This window comes from Mustela nigripes, chromosome 6 (genome assembly GCF_022355385.1).
Source record: "Mustela nigripes isolate SB6536 chromosome 6, MUSNIG.SB6536, whole genome shotgun sequence".
Classification (NCBI taxonomy): Eukaryota; Metazoa; Chordata; class Mammalia; order Carnivora; family Mustelidae; genus Mustela; species Mustela nigripes.
The window spans coordinates 86560556-86580256 of NC_081562.1; the positions used below are offsets into that span (position 1 = coordinate 86560556).

Below are 19701 nucleotides of genomic sequence, written 5' to 3' on the forward strand. Positions count from 1 at the left end.
GGTAAATCTTTAGGCTCCTTAATTAGTTAATATTCTCTGAAAAAGCAAGAAATTTTATCAGTAGAGAATGAGGGATGGGTCAGCATGGACAGTACAGTTTGGGCAACTCAAATATTAAGAACCAAATTAAAATTTGATATTCTGGCCACCTTTTTAAATACTTCGGCCAAATAATACATCTTGCTTTTTCTTTGAAAAGAAGGTATTAGAAAAGGTATCCAGAAAGGAAGAGATTGAACTTCAGCTAAAGGCAGATGAGCACGTTTGCTCATTGGTTTTGTTTTGGGTTTTTTTGCAGCTTCTGTTATAATGTGTGGGGGGAAAATTTGAGAGGCAGTTGAGCAGATGGCTGTCTGCACCGCCTCACACTGTAGCCTGAGGAGTGCTGTCTTTGGGTTTTGGGGGGCCTGCACACTCGACACCCTATAAAGACGTAGGGGATTCATTCCAGTGGTCCCAAGCGATGGTGGTGACAGATTTGAGGATTCCCAAGGCCAGGAGAGCAGATCACAGAGTGGCAGGAAATGAGGTAGGCAGGACTGTTTCATTCCCAAAGCATGCATAACTAGGAAAAGCTATTTCATTAGAAGCCATAAAGAAGCACTTCTTAGCTACTAATGGTGTGACAGTCTACATAAGTTATAGTAATAGGCCAAAAAGACAAAACAAAACAAAGAAGACTGCATAGAGCTTGTGTATAGGGTTTGGTATGATATCAGATCTATGGAAAGACCGCCTACAGAGAAAGGATGACTGACTTGAAGTTGACAGTAGTTGCCTTTGGGAGGGGACATTATAGGTGACTTTTTCTCTTCCTCACACTTTTCTGTTTTCAGTTTTCTACAATGGGCATAATAATTATAGCCACCATATATTGGGTTCTTGCTATAGTTACGCTCAGCACTTTATATGCATTTAATTTCTTATAACCATTGTGTTCAGTAGGTGGTTTTATCCTATTAACAGGTGAGGTTCAGAGCCTTAGTGACTTGTGGAAATGGAGCTTGAACCAAGGTCTTCCCACTGTCAAAGAGAACTTCCTGACTGCTTGAATATTAGCTTCTTTGGGAAATGGGAAAAATTTGTATCATTTATCTTAGAGGGAGGCAATAGATTCCTGTTATATGCAGCCCAGGCCAGAGGAGCGGCGAATACCACTATAGGTCAGGATGGAGCGGTTCTCACTGTCCAGGCATTTGGGATGAGTCCCCAGTGGATTAACTTGCCTTTACCTGAACCACTAGAGTGCTTCCATGGTATGCTCATGCTTTGTGGGGTTGCGTAGGAGCTGCTGAGGCCCTCAAGCTGGTCTCACTCAGGACTGATGCTTAGGCTATGCCACATCTGTATTTTTTCCTCACACTCAAGTTAAGGAATGTAATATTCTCAGGACGCCTGAGTGGCTCAGTCGATTAAGCATCTGACTCTTGATTTCGGTTCAGGTCATGATTGAAGGGTCCTGAGATCGAGACCCACATTGGGCTCCACGCTCAGCAGGGACTCTGCTTCTCTCCCACTCCCTCTGCCCCTCTCTCTGCTTGTGCATACATGCTCTCTCTCTCTCAAATAAATGAATCTTAAAAAAAAAGAAAGAAAGAAAAAATATATATAATATTCTCTGTGGGAAAAAAGATATCTGGGTTCACTCATTAGAGTTTCATCAGAAATGATTTCACCTGTTTATTAATTATTCAGTTATGATTGGTGATTATTTTTCAGTAGTTTGGGAATTTTCACTTTTGCTTTTTGCTGAAGCAGAGGGTGAGGGGAACATTCCCATCTCTTCATCCCTAAGCTGGAAAAGCAGGTGAGAATCTCATCACTCATAGAGAAAGCAGGTGCTGCTGACAAATCCAGAAATCCCAAGTAACTCAGAAATCATGTTGTGCTAGCTTGCAAATACACATGCACTATCTCATCTAATGCTCACAGCCGATAGAGCCTACTCTTGTGTACATTTCACTGAGGAGGAAACCAAGGCTTAGAGAAATAAAATGACTTGTCCAACATCACACAGTATGTGGTAGGCTCAGGGCTTGAACACAGGCGGTCTGACTCCAGAGCCCTGGCCAGTAACCAGTGCCCCACACCAACTCTGAAGCCCAGGTTTATTTACTGATGTGATCCTGGGAAATTAACATCACCACTCTAAGCCCATTTCCTTATCTGCAAAAAAGAAACAAAAGGACCTGTGCTATAGGGCTGTTGCAAAGATGAAATGTAATAACATTTATAAACTGTGGAGCATGTTATTTGGCCCACTCTTGGTGTTCAGAAGGCCAGTTTCCATTTATTTCCCTATACTTTTTTGGCCTTCTTAGCCCTGAGAAGTAGACATTAGGATTTCTCCTGAATTGCTTGACTTGACAAGGGTTGCATTCCTCTAAAATCCTAAAGAACCTTTGAGAAGAAGCAATTATTGGGCAATTGTTTTAAAGCAGATTACTACAAAAATTTGAGGAAGGCTTAAACAGGAGATAAATGGCTAGGTTCTAAAGCTACTTCTAAAATGCTCTAAATTTTAGTTCCAAGAAAGGTGCCTGCCTGATAAATTTCCATTCATGCATCTCCATTGGAAAGCAATTTAGTTGCCTTCCGTGGGCAGATCTATAGAAATGTGGGCAAAATCTTCCATCTACAGGTGTCGTAGGACACCTCTCTGAGAAGGACAGCTACAATTCAGGAAGCTGGAAGTCAGGGGCTAAATGTCCTAATAAACTTTGCATTTGGGTTGAGAGAAACGGAACAAATTTGCACTGAGTTTAACTTTAAAAGAGTGCAATTAAGGTTCTCTGTGGCTTCCCCTGTTACTGATAGTTTTACATGAAATCTCCTTAGGGCCGGAATTCTAAGAAGGCAGAAACTCCTGCCTTTAAAACGTTGTTAATTCTTCTCTTTCCTCCCCAACAAAGTAAAACAAAACAAACAAAAGAAATAAACACCTCCACTTACAGGAATTAGAAAATGACCTGAAGAGGGAAGGGAAAGAGGATATGAGCTTCCCTCTGGCTCTTGGGTCTCAGCGTCCCTCCCTCCCAGGTGGTAAGTAGTTGAGCCAAGAGCAGAGACACACCTCCCAAGCGGATTCTGGAAATCCGCCTCTGCAGCTGCTGGACATGGGATTGTTTACTCCAGCATTCCTTCCCTCCAGTTAGCTAGAATCCATGGTAAAAAAGCAACAACCAACCACCCGGAAGGGGAATGCAAAAAGGGACAGCCACTTTGAAGAACAGTAGCAGTTGCTCAGAAAATTAAACACAGAGTTACCATATGATCCAGCAATTCTACTCCTAGGTAGAACTGAAAACAGGTGTTCACATAAAAACTTGTACATGAATATTCATACGATCATTATTCATGAGAGCCAAGAAATGGAAACAACCCAAATGCCCATCAACTGAGGGATGGATAAATAAAATGTGACACATCCCTCTTATGTGATATTATTCAGCCATAAAAGGGAATGAGGTATTGATATGTGCTACAGCATGAATAAATCTTGAAAGCATGATGCCCAGCAAGAGAAGCCAGGCACAAAAGGCCACATAATATCTGATTCCATTTCTATGAAACACATAGAGAGGGAAATCTGTAAAGACAGAAAACAGATTGTTGGTTGCAAGGGGCTGGGTAGAGGTGGGAGTAAGGATGGGCTGCTAACCGGTACTGTGTTTTTCTTTGGTATGATGGAAATATCCTGGAATACGCTGTAAATATACTACAAGCCACTGAATTGCACACTTTGAAATGGGAATTTTAAATGTTATGTGCATTTCATCTCAGTGTTGTAAAAATTGAAAAGAAAGAAACAATAGCCTGGGCTTTCAGAGCCAGCTTCCACAACTTCACCTACGGAAGAAAGATTTCAGGAACTACATCCGTCTTGGATTCCTGTACACCCTGGATTTAACAGACTAGACTTTTTTAGGACAGATTTATTTTTCTCTGGATATTGCTATCTTAGTCCTCAGTTAGTGTTTACCACTTTTAAGTAATGTTCTTCATAGGCAATTTTAGTTTATATCATCCTAGGCGGTTAACAGTGAGGAATGTATGTTTGCTCCCTGTCTCTCCATGAATTGCTCAGATCCGATGAATACTGACAATGAGCAGACCTTATATGAAAACAGGACTTTCCCCCACAACCTGCCCAAGAAACCAACCCCCTTATCAATGATAAACAAGCCAGGCAGCCAGCCAGCTATCAGTCACGCTTGCAGGAAGCCAGATTGCTGTCTCTAGCGACAGTCCAGTAAGTTAAACAGTAACTTCTTTAACAGTCAGCCCCAAACGGTCAGGACTTGATTGCTAAGAGACTTCTAAAGCTTTGTTTTTGCTTTCAACTTAGGACCACCAGAGAAAGCCAAATAGGCATCCCTAATCAATCACCTAGGATGCCCACCTACAGCTTCCCTGTGCAAGCCAGCTTGAAATCAAGGCACACCTGAAGTCTCCCTTATTCCATTCTAAAGCTTTCCCACTCCGCCTGCCTTTGATGGTGTCTAACTCCGTACATCCAGCTCAGAATAAATTGCTTTTCCCATTTGACAGATCTTCATTTATTTCCATACCACAGATAACATCTTTTTTGTATTATATACACACTCTGTATTCCATATTCTGTTTCAAAGGAATTCTGCATAATCAGTATTGCAGTAAAACCTTAGGTAACCATCACCAAAGAGTTACCAAAGATATGGGTACAAGGACGGTGGAGCACGAGCCGTCCCACCTGCCGAGAATTGTCTCCGACACCCCTTTGTACAACAAGACTCCCAGAAAATACCCTTTCCTACTCAACACCCTCACCTCTCTGAGCAACGTCTTCTGACATGTGACACCATAGATTTGTTTTCTTTCATTTTCAAGCACTCATACAATATATATTTCTTATGCGGCTTCTTTCACTCAACAAGATGTATTTGAGATGCACATCTGAGGTGTGTACACATCTGATACACGTTTGAGATGTTCTTTCAATAGTTCATTCCTTGTTATTGATGAGTATTGATGAGTACTTCATTGCATAAATACACTCTCATATGTTAGTCTACTTTCCTACTGAGGGACATTCAGGTTCTTCCCAATATTGGGTAGTTATCTCAGAAAGAAATTCCTGGGTCATACGGTAAAGGTATGTTCAACTTTATAAGAAACTGCCACATAGCTCTCCAAAGTACTTATACCATTTTTTTTAATACTCCAAGCAACAGTGTATTAAAGTTCCAGTTGCTCCACATCCTAGGCAACATTTGGTGATGTTAGTCTGATTTTAGCATCTTAGTGGGCATTAACTGTATCTTACTGTGCTTTGAATTTGCATTTCCCTGCTGATTAATGATGATAAGCATCTTTTTGTGTGTTTATTGGCTTTTCACAGATCTTTTATTAGTCACTTAATTAAATCTTTTGCCCAGGGGCGCCTGGGTGGCTCAGTGGGTTAAGCCGCTGCCTTCGGCTCAGGTCATGATCTCAGGGTCCTGGGATCAAGTCCCGCATCGGGCTCTCTGCTCAGCAGGGAGCCTGCTTCCCTCTCTCTCTGCCTGCCTCTCTGCCTACTTGTGATTTCTCTCTGTCAAATAAATAAATAAAATCTTAAAAAAGAAAAAAATCTTTTGCCCATTATTGATTTATTTTTTATATAAGTTTCTTATCAGAAACATAAATTTTTAATTTTGATGGAATCCAGTGTATCAAATTTTTCATTTTTTGTTGTTTTTTGCATCCTGTCCAAGTAATCTTTGTCAGTACCCAAAATTGTGAAGTTATTTTCCTTTTGTAAATTTTACAGTTCTGGGTTTTATATTCAGATCTCTGATTCAACTCAATTTGTGTGTATGAAATTAGATAGGAGTTGACTTGGATGAATATCTAGTTTTTCAGTACCGTTTGTTAAAAAGACTTTCCTCTCTCCATTAAATTGACTTAGCACCTTGGTCAAAAGTCAATTGATGTTCATGTGTGGGTCTGTTTCTGGATTCTCTTCTGTTCCTTTGTTCCTTTCTGTTCCTTTGGTCTCTTTGTGCTTATACCAATACTACACTTGTTTAATTACTGTAACTTTATAGTCTTGAAATGAGATAGCATAAGCCCTCCAAACAAAAAGATATTTTAAAGATTGTCAAATAATTTCTTAAGAGATTAATTTGCTATCAAATGTTTTTGAAAAGATTATTTACCTTTTCTAGATCCTTTGTGTGTCCTTATGAATTTTAGAAGCATTTTCTGTCAGTTTTCTTTTTTTTTTTTTTTTTTTTTTTTTTCAGAAAAGCCTAGAATTCTTATAGTGATTGCACTGAATCTATGGGTCAGCTTGGAAATAATGGACATCTTATATTGAGTCTTTCAATCTGTGAATGTGGTATAGTTCTCATTTATTAAAGTCTTCTCAAGTTTCTCTCAGCAAAGTTGTATACTTTGTAGTGAACATCTTACCCATCTTTCATTAGTTTTATTCCTTGGTATTTGTGTTTTTTGATACTGTTCTAAAAAGGTATGATTTTAAAATTTTTTATTTTCAACTATTTTTTGTTGCCGGAATATAGGAATGCAGTTGTTTTTTGTGAATCAGATTTTTTTTGTATCTCATTATCCTGATGAATTAACATATTGATTCTATTATGTCTTTTTTTTCTGATTCCATAAGGTTTTCTACATGTACAATAATACTTTCTGTGTATAACAGCAACTGCACCTTTATGCCTTTTATTTATTTTTCTTGCTTTATTGTACTAGCTAGCACTTGAAATACAAAATTGCATAGAAATGATAAAAGCAGACATACTTCCTTGTTTCCATTATTAGAGGAATAAGATTTAATGTTTCATCAAGAAGAATAATGTTAGCTTTAGATTTTCATAGATATTCTTTATCAGATTGAAGCTGCTGCATTCTATTCCTGGCTTACTAAAAAATTTTATTATGCAGAGGTGTTTAATTTTATTAAATGTTCTTTTTCTGCATCTGTGAGATAATCAGATCACTTTTTTCCTTTATTCTGTTAAAGAGATGAATGATACTGACTTTTTTCCTAATGTGCAACTATCTTTCCTGATATAAACTCTGTTGGTCATGATGTATTATCTTTGTAAATATTTGCTTATGTTTTCTTAAGGATTTCACATCATTGTTCATGAGGGATATGGGCCACTAATTGTCTTTTCATGTGGTGTTTTTGGCAGGTTTAATATCAGGTCGTGTTAACTTTATAAAACAGGTTGAGAAGTAGGCCATCTCCTCTATTTTCTGAAGGAATTGATGTTAATATTGGTGTTGGTATTATTTCTTCTGTATATGCTTGATAGAATTCACTGGTAGAGCCATCTGCACCTATCTCTCTCTCTCTCTCTCTCTTTTTTTTTTTTTTAAAAGATTTTATTTATTTATTTGACAAAGAGAGAAATCACAAGTAGGCAGAGAGGAAGGCAGAGAGAGAGAGAGAGGGGGAAGCAGGCTCCCTGCTGAGCAGAGAGCCTGATGCGGGGCTCAGTCCCAGGACCCCAAGATCATGACCTGAGCTAGAGGCAGAGGCTTAACCCATTGAGCTACCCTGGTGGCCCTATATTTCTCTTTATTGTAAGGTTTTTTCAATTGCAGTTTCTAATGTGAGCTATTTAGATTTTCTATTTCTTCTATCAGTTTTGATAAGTGGTGTTTTGGTAAGTTTGTACATTTCATACAAGGTGAAATGACATGAAGTTGGGTTTGTGTTTTTTTTAGTTTAAACCACTTAGATTTGGGGGTTTATTTATTATCATATTTATCTTATACTTTGATATAAATATTGCACAGAAGATTTCCATCTTACAATGGTTCGACTTAAAATTACAGTATATTCTTATTATCCTAATAATGCCTGCAGGATTTGTAATAATGTTCCCATTCCTTTTCCTGAAAATTATCATTTACGTTTTCTCTCTTTTTTTCTTGATCAGTCTTGCTAGGGAAGTATCAATTTAAATAATCTGTTTTTAAAAAACATTTGCCCTTTTTGATTGTCTGTGGTTTGTGCATTTACTAATTAATCTCCATTCTTATTTTTATTATTTCCTTTCATCTACTTAACTGCACTTTAAGTTGATCTTTCTCTAATTTCTCAAGGTGAAAGCTCAGAGCACTGATTGTATATCTTTTTATATTCTAATATAAGCATATAGCACTGTAAAATTTTCTCAAACCACTGTGTTAGCTGGATCCCATAAATTGTATTATTTCCATTATCCCCAAAGTATTTTCTAATTTCCGTTGTGATTTCATTTTTGATCCATGGATTTTTAGAAGTCTGTTGTTTAATTTACAAATTTAAGGGAATTTTTCTGAGTATCTTATTATTATCATAAGATTTTTCAGTGGAATCAGTTATTTGGATCTGTGGTAAATGCTCTTGCCTATGTAAAAAGGTGACATAATGACTTTCTCTTTTTACCCTCTGAAGTTCCTTAAGTATGGTCTTTGAAATTTCTTTTTCTTGGTGTCTTCTTTCATTTCTTTCTTTTCTGAAACTGAAGGTATGTTCTGTAACATGCCTTACTCTGGAACAATTTTAACATTATAGAAGTTGTCTCCACATATCCCTGTTACAGTTTATTTTAATTTTATATAGAAAGATATAAGTAATAATTCTTCCATCTTAATATTAAGTTTGGGAATAAACTTTTCTTTATGTGGAGTTTTTAAATCCAACTTAAAAATTATTATAGCTCTCATATAGATACCACTAAATATTAATCTAATGATTTACTATGTCCTTGAGACAACATTTTTATTAACTTTAAGGTTAATGTTATTGAAGTCTGAAGAATTCACATCTTGTCACATCCAGCAAGTCCAGAAAACGATAAGATATACTTAGATCCCAAGCAGTTTTAAATGAAGTTTCATCTTTTCTTGATGAATCAACCAGTCCATCAGATCTTACAGTACCTGGGAGTCAGCATTATGAAAATTATCTACCATGTATTACAAAGAGCAGCTCAGTAAGAATCTAGAAGGAATAAATGCCAGAAACAAGAGTATCTACTCTGTGAAACCTTTCTGCCTTCATTTTTAGATGATTGTCATTGTTAAAATGGAGTCGTCTAATCTGATTTATTAGGTGTTATGAATACCAGGCTGGCAATTGCACCAAAAAGTGGCTTTGATATCAAAGAAATAGATCTTATTGGACTTGAGGAACAGGTTATTTCATCATTGTTACATATTCAGGTGTTTGTATAGTAATACAGCCAGGAATTCCCAAGGAAATCAGTTCAGTTCTTTTTCTTTTCCATTTCTTCTGTAGCTCTGCCAGACAAAACAAAACCAAACCCTAAGGTAAACCAAATGTCGGAATCAGTGAAACAGTTTGATGAAACACTGTAATAAGATAAATTATAATCCGCCAGAAACTTTCTTCTGTAAAGTTCTTAAAATCTAGTCATACCTAAGGGCAGAAAGCCTTTCTGATGGAGCTCTCTAGAGACTTTTCAAAACAGCTAGAGTCATTCTAATACTGATCAGACCTACTTCTCTAGCTTCCTACAGGCATGTATCTTCCCTGTGCTCTGAGAGATGGTGACTGTCTCTGCCCTCTTATCTTCACAGTGGAAGGGACAGCCAGCATTACATGGATGACATGTTAACAGTGATTGGTGTGGTAACTGGAAAGCTAGCTTTTAAGCCACTGCCTGAAGGTTAATCTAACGTAGTATATTCAGGTTGGCACAAAGAGCACAAGCAAGGGTCAGTAAGAAACACAGTGCTGTAATCTCCCACGGTAGAGCATGTAACAAATATTTTGTGTAACAGTCTGATGGTGTTTTCTGCCCTTTTTGTGTGGGAATTTGAATATCTCAGGTTAACTTATAAAGTAAAGTTTTATCAGGACAAAATAAATATAGATATAAAATAGTGAGACCCTTACCATACTTCTTTATAGTGCCTTGGAGGAGAATTAGGGTAGAACTTCAGCTTGCTAACATTCAGTTGGGCCCAGGTCTGATATTTGGAAGCAACAGTTTGAGAGAGCAATGGTGTCTCAGTGTGATCAGGGACTTGGCCCTTAATGAAATGTCGAATGGAGGTAAATTCTACTTATTTTACTGTGTAGTCCAATTCTAGCCAGATGCTATGGATACGAGACTGAGACAGGAGAATTCAGGTTCTGCTTTGGATGTTGTTGGCCCTGGAGATCTGTCTTTCTGTTCCATGCTATGAATTAACCAGATGAGGTGCTTGGGTCCTAACCAGATTCTTTGGTTCATTGTAGATTTGTACAGACTTCACCTGGTCTTGTCATTTTTAGAGCTAGGATGATCCATAGTCATGTTTTCTCCTACTTTTTGAGGTGAATAGGAGTGTAGGAGCAGAGTAAAAGGTATCAGGAAGAGCATCTGTTTCTGCTCACACTCTGGACCGTCTGTCCAGTAAGGCCCAGCTTTAATGTTTGTAAGACTTTACTCACCCGATTCACTATTTTTTTCCAGGCTACAACTGAGGTGGAAATTAAGAAGAAAGGCCCTGGATCTCTCTTAGTTTCCATGGACCAACTGGCCTCCTATGGGCGGAAGGACAGAATCAACAGTATACTGAGTGTCGTTACAAATACACTAGTAGAAGGTATGTGCCCTTGATGTCAGTCTAAGCCGCCAAAATCTCAAATGTAGTGTGTGTGATAAATATAATCCCTGTCCATTGGCCTGAGTTTTGCAAAAATTAACTCTGAACCTTAGGAATAGAGTCTACGGGCTTTAGGAACAAACATCCCAAATCTGCATGCAGATAATCAAATAAGGACTTCAGAGCTTCTACCAGCATTATACACAGATAAGTAAGAATTGCGAAGGAAATGACAGTCATGAGTAAGCTAGAAGATCTCAAGAACACCATAATGGTCATGAGGAGCCAGTGGGGTGAGGGGAGGCATAAAGGCTGTAGACTGAGGAGCTGTGACGATAAGAAATGATGGTATCGGGGCACCTGGGTGGCTCAGTGGATTGAAGCCTTTGCCTTCGGCTCAGGTCATGATCTCGGGATCCTGGGATCGAGCCCCGCATGGGGTTCTCTGCTCAGTGGGGAGCCTGCTTCCTCCTCTCTCTCTCTCTGCCTGCCTCTCTGCCTGCCTCTCTGCCTACTTGTGATCTCTCTCTGTCAAATAAATAAATAAAATCTTTTTAAAAAAATAAAAGAAAAAGAAATGATGGCATCCCTCCATGCCCTCTGCCCAACAACACACCTTCCTCTTTTCCTGGTTAGCTACCTGGGACCCTCTTGGTTTTCCCTGAAGGACTAATGTACTGTGCATTTAGAAGGCACCTAGTTCTGCCTCTCATCAAACACCCCCACATATCCATAAATACATTTGATGTGTGAGAGGTAAGCCGAAGCCCCTCTTATTTCAGCGCTCTGTGCCACGGGAGAACAGCCACTGTGCAATCACAGTGCACCTGCAGCAGTGTTGCTGTCGATGCTGGTGCTTGGTGTTGGGTGCCCCCCTGCACGACACAGCCTGGCACGCTGTGCAGCATCAGGGTTTTCCACGACACCACAGTCCCCCAGCAAGTATCAGCTGTCTGTCCACCTGTGGTCTGTACCGCAGGCTCCTCTTGCTGTCTCTTGAGGTAGATTCAGTGACTGGGTTTTCTCTCACGAGGTGCTGTTTGATTCTGCATGAATCTCCTTGTTTTGATTCACACCGGTTTAGCCAGGTTGTCCCAGAATATTCTCAAGACCTCGGATTGCTTTTCTTCAGAGTTCAGAGCCCCCGGGCTAACCCAGCAATAACCTGAGTTATTGAGTTCCTGAGCTAAGGAGATTCAAAACTATCCTGATGTCTTTGGGACAAGTTATTTTTTAAGTCATTTGAGCCCAATACCACTTCTACTCTGAGAGAGAGAGAAGGTGAGAGAGAGTGTGTGTTCATTCATTCAATGGGGTTGTCTGTGATAAAGGGAGAATCCTCAGAAAGGAGTCCCCTAGATCATTTACATTACCACCTGTGAGCAGTGTTTTAGACTATACCTAGACTAATCTTAAGAATGTATCAAGTAGGAAGAATTTGAGTTAACTGTTTCAGCTGCCTGAACATTTATTCCTGTTTTCCTCTAATTTTCATCAAGGTCATCGTCTGAGAAAATATCTCTAAGCTTTTTAGTTTATACTTTGAGATAACTGCAGAGCATAAGAATTTCAAGCTGAGAAGCACTAGCTTAAGAACCTTGGCTAATTTTATTCTTCACTTGGAGACAAGAACAGGATTTCTCTGGATATCTGTGGAAGTTGAGAAAGACAAAAGAAAGAGAAAGTTGCACCTCCAACAGGCATATTTTATGACTGGCACTGACATCAGAATGGATGAACTGTTGACGCAATACCACAGTTAACTCAGTTGATTACTAAAGGGGCCCAGCACAGGGTATAGTAAAAGTAAATGCACCAGAAATGTTTGTTAGACTTGAAAGACCCGCGGATCCCCTTACCCAAGAATCCAACACTGCCACTGGATGCAATCAGCAAGAGGTTCTTTATTGTTACGCAGGCGCCTGCGGGTGGTCAGCGCGCGCCTGCGGGTGGTCAGCAGCTCCTGCTAGCTGAGCACACCCGGCTGGGGTGGTGCCGGGTTTTTATAAACAGGTACAAACAAGTTTTGGGTGGGGCGCAACTGATTGGTTGACAGTTAGAACTTTTGAAAAAGGCATACGTGGAGTTTGCTGATTGGCTCTAAGGACCCACGCGCGGGAAGAGAGAGGCGGGAAGGGGGAACAAGCTGATTGGTTCTGAGGGCCCGCGCGCAGGAGGAGAGAGGCGGGAAAGGGGAACAAGAAGGGGGAAGGTAGGAATGCCATCATGGCGTCTCTATTATTTCTATAAGCCAAGCGGTTACAGAAGGGCAAAAGAGTGATTAATAAGCAATTAATAACCTAATTAATAACCTGGTCTATACCTAAAAGCCAGCGGTTTACAGAAAAGCAAACAAGCGGTTAGTTATCCTATCTATCTTCTAGGGGAGGAGTCTTTCAGACTGACCCTTGCCATGCTTGGAATGGTGGGGGCGTCCATGCTGCGGGCTTCCCTTTGAAGGCCTTGGTGCTTCCATTCCTCTACTGAGCTGGGTAGAAACCAATGGAGGGGTAGCTTGGTCTTTTTCTTCTCCCTTCCTCTTCTCCCTGTGCCCTTCTTTCTCTTCTGTTCTGCCCTCCTCATTCTCTACCCTCCACCCACCAGCGCATATATGATAAAAAAACAGACATAGGGGCAGCTCAGGGGAGAGAGAGACAGTCATAGTTGTGTTCCTGAGTAGGAAGCCATTCCTGTTTTTTCTCCCTTTTCTAAGTCCTAATGTTCACATAGCCTTTCACTGCGCAGACATTCCCCTATCCCCTCCCCTAGTATTCCACTCCCTTTGTTAAAGCTGATGAGACAGAACTGCTGTAAGCAAAGAACAACGAATGGCTGGAGCTGAATAATGTGAGAGGGAATTAAAGGACATTAAGAAAGATCCTTTCCTATTTAACTGCTGGTCCCTGTATTCAGTGATTGCTACAACATGAAAAGCCAGCATTGAATAAATAATTGTTCCTGCTTCTCAGACCTTCTGTTAGGAAACTCTGACATAATTTTAATCTTTGGATTACCAAACCAAAGAAGCAGGCTTCTACTTACCTGATCTCTTAGAGAGCACAGTGGAGAATTCCAGAAGCGTGTAAATAAGGAGAAAATACTGCCCGTAGTGTGTCCCCCCCATCCCATTGCAGACATGATCACCTGGATCCAATGAACTCAGCAGAATTCAGTCAGCAGAGCCATCAGCTTGGGGCTAGTTCAGAGGACTGGGGGTAGGGTGTAAGCAGACTACTATAGTCTCACTTCTCTGAGCAGTGAAGCTATGGGAGAAGAGGAGGGAGTTGGTAAAGTAAGAATGAAGAAGTGATGGTTCTCAAGTAAAACAGGTTCAAAAACTGCCTCAGAGAGATGACTGGCCAGAGCTGTTGGCTGCCACAATTTGTTGACTCACTCTTGTGTTCAACTGACCAGCCCCAAGTGTCAGTCAGCACCATTACTTACCTGCTGTGTATCTCTTGTGGTGTGGCTGTAAGCTCTGTGAGGGTGGGGACTTTGTTCATCAGCATGTTCCCAGGACCTCTCACACTGTAGTTGTTTCAAAGCAGTTGAATTGAACTGAGAGAAGCCCTGCCTTCAGAACCTCATGGTCTAACTAACACCACCATCTTGGCGGAACTGTGAGGCCCTCTCTGAAAAGAATCCCCAGCACCCCTGAGATTGAGACTACAGTAACCTCTCTGAGAATGTCCAGGAGCAAAGTAAGGGGAACCCCATTAACCTTTGGATATTTCTTTGGAAATATTTTTCCTCAGACAAAATTCTTAGCTGCTTCAGGCATGTGGGGTCAATAACAGTTTATATCAAGTTGTGAGTCACTTTATAAATATCTGTTGTCACCTAACTGATCCTTTTTAGCTCCTAAAGTTCCATGTTGTCTTATTGTTTGTGGAACCCGAAAGATTATCCTGAGATCTTACCTGAGAAAATGTGGGTAAGATCCCCAGTATCCCTGTAGGAACCTTCTTGGTGCCCCATAGGGTAGGGAAACCCCTCTTCAATATCTGGCAGAGACTTAGAACCTAGTGCACCATACAACACTGCAATTGTGTCTACTGTCAGAGACGTGAACAGTCGCTGCTTTAACCTCCACGTGCCAGTGAATAGACATTTGGAGAAGGGAGGAGATTAAAAAAAGGAACGGAACCAAATTTCCAAATATGTACTGTAAGAATTTATGGAAATAAGAGAACCTTTTCATTTTCTTTTTTTTGGTTAGAAAACTAAATTTACCTTGGGAAGGGAGGGAGTTCTATGAGGAAGAAGCCAAAGCAAATTTTCTTCACAGACTTCCTTTCCCACGCAGACTCCCACGTGGCGCTTACTGTGGCCCTTAAATCTGAAAAACCAAGGCAACCATTTTCTTAGCAACCAGGGAGCCAATCAAAAGCCCAACCAAAGCACCCCATCTAAATTAAAGCCATCACCATGGGCACCATCCAGCTGGTTGGAAAAAGGGAAAGTAGACTAATTTAAGGCAGCCATCTTGTTCTTGGTGAAACGCTGGGAAACTTTTTTTTAATTCCTTGAATGATTGGATTTTGTCAGCAGAATTGGGTTGGGGTGTGGGATAGATGCAGTTATATTCAACCCCATGGAACCAAGACCTTTCCTCTAAGGATTATCATGCTGACAGGTTTTCAAATCTCCATCTCTTAAAGAACATCCTTGGAGATCAAGGACCTTGGACTTTTGTAATTCAGGCTATTATAACTCATACTTTACTTGAGGAGGGCTTTGTTGCCTGTGGTCTAGTGCCTGGGCTGTTATGTTTGCCGGCTAAATGGTTCTCTGCCTTTAGTGTCTAAGGGTCCTTTTTCATCTTTGTTTTGTGAGTGACCCTGAGATCATCTTGGTCCAGTGATATTCAGTCTATGTCCAGGATTCTAGGGAAGTGCCTCAGGGAAAAAGGAAGTCCGCCAGACTGGGCTCCTCTTCCTGCCTCTACTATAGCAGTTCCTGGCTTATCTGTTTAGTGTGTTGGGGATCACGTAAGATCTTGTTGGAAACTAACTAGTTCTGTTTCTAAAAGCAAGAGAGCCAGACTGAAAGAAGATAAGAAAAAGGAAAGAAGAGAAAGACCAAGGGATGGAAGGGAGGAAGGATGAAAATGTCTCAAGAAGGGAAGAGAGGGGAGATGAGAAAGAGGAGGGGTAGGGAGAGGAGTGGGAGTCCCGTGCCCATCTCAGCTGTGAGTTGTGAGCTCACTGACTTGCACTTCTTTGGGACCGGAAGAGACGCCCTGCACAGGGTAGCCGGCCACCCACGCTGCCTGGGCTGCCCAGAGAATGAATGCTAAGAGCAGACGCTTCTGTGACCTTTACTGTAGGCCAGGGTGCTCTGAGGTGCTTTCTGTCTTAGCGCATTCAGTTCTCTCTGACTGAAGAACGGTGCCCGGGTTTCCCTGCCCAGCAATGTCTGAGCGGCCAGGTACGTCTGGCTTCAGAGTCTGTGCTTGCAGCTGCTTCTTTGATAATGATTTAGGGATACGATGTATAATCTAAGACCTACCATTTACCAAGGACCTTCCGCGTGTCAGGCGCTGTCTGGGCTGCTTTACGTTCACCACCTCGCTAACTCCTCAGTCAGTGCATGAGGATTACAGGACTCGTTTAGCCCTCCAGCCTGTAAAGGAAGTGTCATTTCAGATGACACAAAGAAGCATAGAGGATCCAGCAACTTGCCTGAGATCACACAGTTGTGAGTGCTGAACCCAGTCAGACCGGGAAGTCAGACTCCAGAGGCCAAGCTCCTAACCATGACGCTGGGCTCCCAAAACAGACATATCAAACCCCAGTTTATAACCAGATCATTGTTTTTTGTTGTTGTTGTTGTTGTTTTTAAGATTTTTATTTATTTATTTGACAGATAGAGATCACAAGTAGGCAGAGAGGCAGGCAGAGAGAGGAGGAAGTAGGCTTCCTGCTGAGCAGAGAGCCTGATGCCGGCCTCGATCCCAGGACCCTGAGATCATGACCTGAGCCGAAGGCAGAGGCTTTAACCCCCTGAGCCACCCAGGCGCCCTAACCAGATCATTGTTAATAGGGAGCTGACCTGCGACTGCCCCTGCTTCCTCTTTCCCTTCGTGAGAAAGAAAACAGGGTGGGGGGCGGTGACTACACACTCAGGAAGGTCAGCACTTTCTTCTTGTGCTGAATGGAAGTGATAATGACCCAGCAGAGGGTGAAGAGCAGCCCCCTTTGTTTTCTCACCATGTTTGTTCTTTACTCACTACAGAGCTGGAAGAGTCTCAAAGAAAGTGCCCGCCATGCTGGTATAAATTTGCCAATACTTTCCTCATCTGGGAGTGTCACCCCTACTGGATAAAACTGAAAGAGATTGTGAATTTGATCGTTATGGACCCTTTTGTGGACTTGGCCATCACCATCTGCATTGTCCTGAATACCCTGTTTATGGCCATGGAGCACCATCCCATGACACCACAGTTTGAGCATGTCTTGGCTGTAGGAAATCTGGTAAGATGGAACACTGTCTCCGGATTTTATGATCCGAACATGTTTTCCTGTAGGACATCTTTTTTCCGATACTGGAAGCTGGAGTTTAGTTGCAAAGAAAGTAAGAGTTAATTGGAAGACAAATGCTTCCACATATGGCGTAGCCCCAGCCGCTTCTGCTCACTGTTGTGATCCCTTGGCTGTTCCCTCTTTCTGCAGAACTTTGAAGACGTCATTTAGGAGCTATTGGCAGAAAACCAGCCATGGTGACAGAATGGGAGGCATGGTGCAGTGGGTTGCTTTCAGCAACCTGAGCCAAGGACTTCTGGATTTTCTTTCTCATTCTGTTTCTCACATTGATTCCTGCATTACTCCAGCATCACTTCCCCTTTCACCTTCAGTAACAACCACCACAAAATAGGGGAGCTCTTTTAGTGCATTAAACAGAACTATAAATTTGCCTGCACTGTCATATCTTAATTATCCATATGGGGCCTATCTGTGGGAAACTTAATTCTAGGCTGGCTTCCCCCTCCCATCCAACTTCTGGGCTCTCATCCAGTTTCTACCGTTAGTTGATCTGTGCCAAATTTATTTTAATGTTAGCTGAAGTCATATATTTAACTTATTATATTATTTAGAAGATAAGAATGAGGTGCTTTGTTTTGTTTTTAATAGATGGCACAGTGTATTCTGAAGTCAAATAGTTGTGATTTGTGATCTGTTTTATTTCATTAGTCCAAAAATCAGGAGTTGATTGAATTTTGGTAGATGGGAAAGATCTAGTTGGAAAGAATCTTCTGGGTCATCTGTGCTTCATTATTCCTTGGGAGTTTCACAATGAGCAAGTCAAATCTAGTGGTTTGTTACCTTTTGAGTATGATCCCTGCCTGATGTTCTCCCTCTCCCTCCCTCCCTCTCTCTGTATACACCCACACACGCATACACACACACACACACACACACACACACACACACACGTGTGTCTGACACAAAGAGTATTTACATTAAGCCCTAACATACTATTAGAGTGTTATAATATCATTTTGAGTTTTGATTATGAAAACACACATGGCAAAGGAGAGATCATTTATCTGGTTAGTTCTTGTAGCCTATCACGTTCCCTGGTACACATCCGAGATAATTCTGTGGTCTTTCTACTCTGCACGTTGGAGTTAGTGACATGCTTCAGGCTCACTGCTTTGATATAAATGCTCGTGTGCCACCCGATGAAATATGGGTCATCTTGAAATGGGACACTCTTGTAGGCTGTCCAGGAAATCTGCTGACTCTGAAGGGTACCTGATAGTGGGCTGTGTCACTCGCAGACCAGAAACTTGGCCACCGAGCAACATTTTGAAAGAATCAACAAGATGATACAGATATGAGCTTTATCTTATTAGCCAAGACTTAAGTAATGAAAAATATAGCTTGATAATTTTGTTGTTGTTCATGGTGGTGGTGGTGGTATTTTCCCTGAGATGTTTTGTTTTTCTCAAAGTCTTTACTTTTACTTGCTTTTTGCAAATCCAGTCCTTGATTTTGAAGGGAATTTGAGAGGTCTTTTTACCTACCACCAGCAGAATAGCCCTCAGACCAGACCAGCAGATAACACCATTTTTCCCTTTCTTAAAAATCTGTAGTGACTTAGGGTCACAGCTAAATTAGAGTTCTGAACATTCAGAAGACTTTGCTCAGAATCATCAAGAAGAAAGAGGAGAGAAGGGAAGGTCAGCAACTAATAATATTCAGGGACTTTTTGAAGCAAGTCAACCAAAACCGAGTTCTAAAATGGGAAAACACTTTGGGGGCAAGAATTTTCAAGTGATTATAAAGAAAGCATAGAATTAGTAGTGGGGATGGAAAACAGTGAATGCTTCAGGACACTTTGGACTGGCCAGTAGATTCGAGGTGAGCGTGAAGGGAAAGAAATGAAGAATGGTACCTAGATTTGGAAGTTTGGTAGCTAAGAGGGAAAAAGGATGACTAAAGAAGGAATAGGTTTGAGGTTTAAAATCAAGAGTTCTGTTTTGAACATACTAACTTAAAATACGCTACTCATTTCTAACCACAAATGTTTGCATTTATAAAACAAGGGTAATACCATGTCATCAGTATTTGGGAGGACAAAATGAGAACCTATAGAGAAGTTTTTGGAATAGTAAAAAAGCACTCTACAAATCACAGGAACCGTATTAGTGTAATTCAGTAGCTTGGACATTTTTTTTAAAAAATCTAACGGGCTTTATTAAATGATTCATGAACCAGCAGCAACCCATCTAACAAGCAGAGAAGAGCTCCCAAAGGCTTGGACATCTAGAGCGAGTCTTTGAATGAACCTGAGAAAAAGATGGAAAAGAGTGAGATTGACCAGCTTGTGAAATAGGGAACAGCCTGTCTCACAGCTGGAAACCTAAGGACTTCCCACAGCTGGGACGGTGACCTGAGCTGTGTTTGTCCATAGATATATAGATGGAGGTTTCTGGTGGGAGAGGAGAATAGTTTGCTGTAAAGTTTGCTGCCTCCTCAGTCCTCCCACAAGGAAAAACGTTAATACGAGGAAGAACCTTAAAGATAATTTTATCCATCCCTCATGTTCCATAAAGGAAATGGAAGCCCAGTTTGGCTATGTGACTTCTACACCTTTTGT

The 19701-nt window shown here is 41.0% G+C and overlaps 1 protein-coding gene across 2 annotated transcripts in view; it reads left to right on the forward strand.

The window, feature by feature from the left end:
• SCN8A (sodium voltage-gated channel alpha subunit 8) overlaps nucleotides 1–19701 on the forward strand; it is a 175938-nt gene that overhangs the window by 115216 nt on the left and 41021 nt on the right. For both annotated transcript variants that reach the window (XM_059403160.1, XM_059403158.1), the window contains exons 13-14: nucleotides 10464–10596; nucleotides 16834–17072. In XM_059403160.1, the coding sequence (XP_059259143.1) occupies nucleotides 10464–10596; nucleotides 16834–17072 (372 nt within the window). The remainder of the gene's footprint in view (nucleotides 1–10463; nucleotides 10597–16833; nucleotides 17073–19701) is intronic.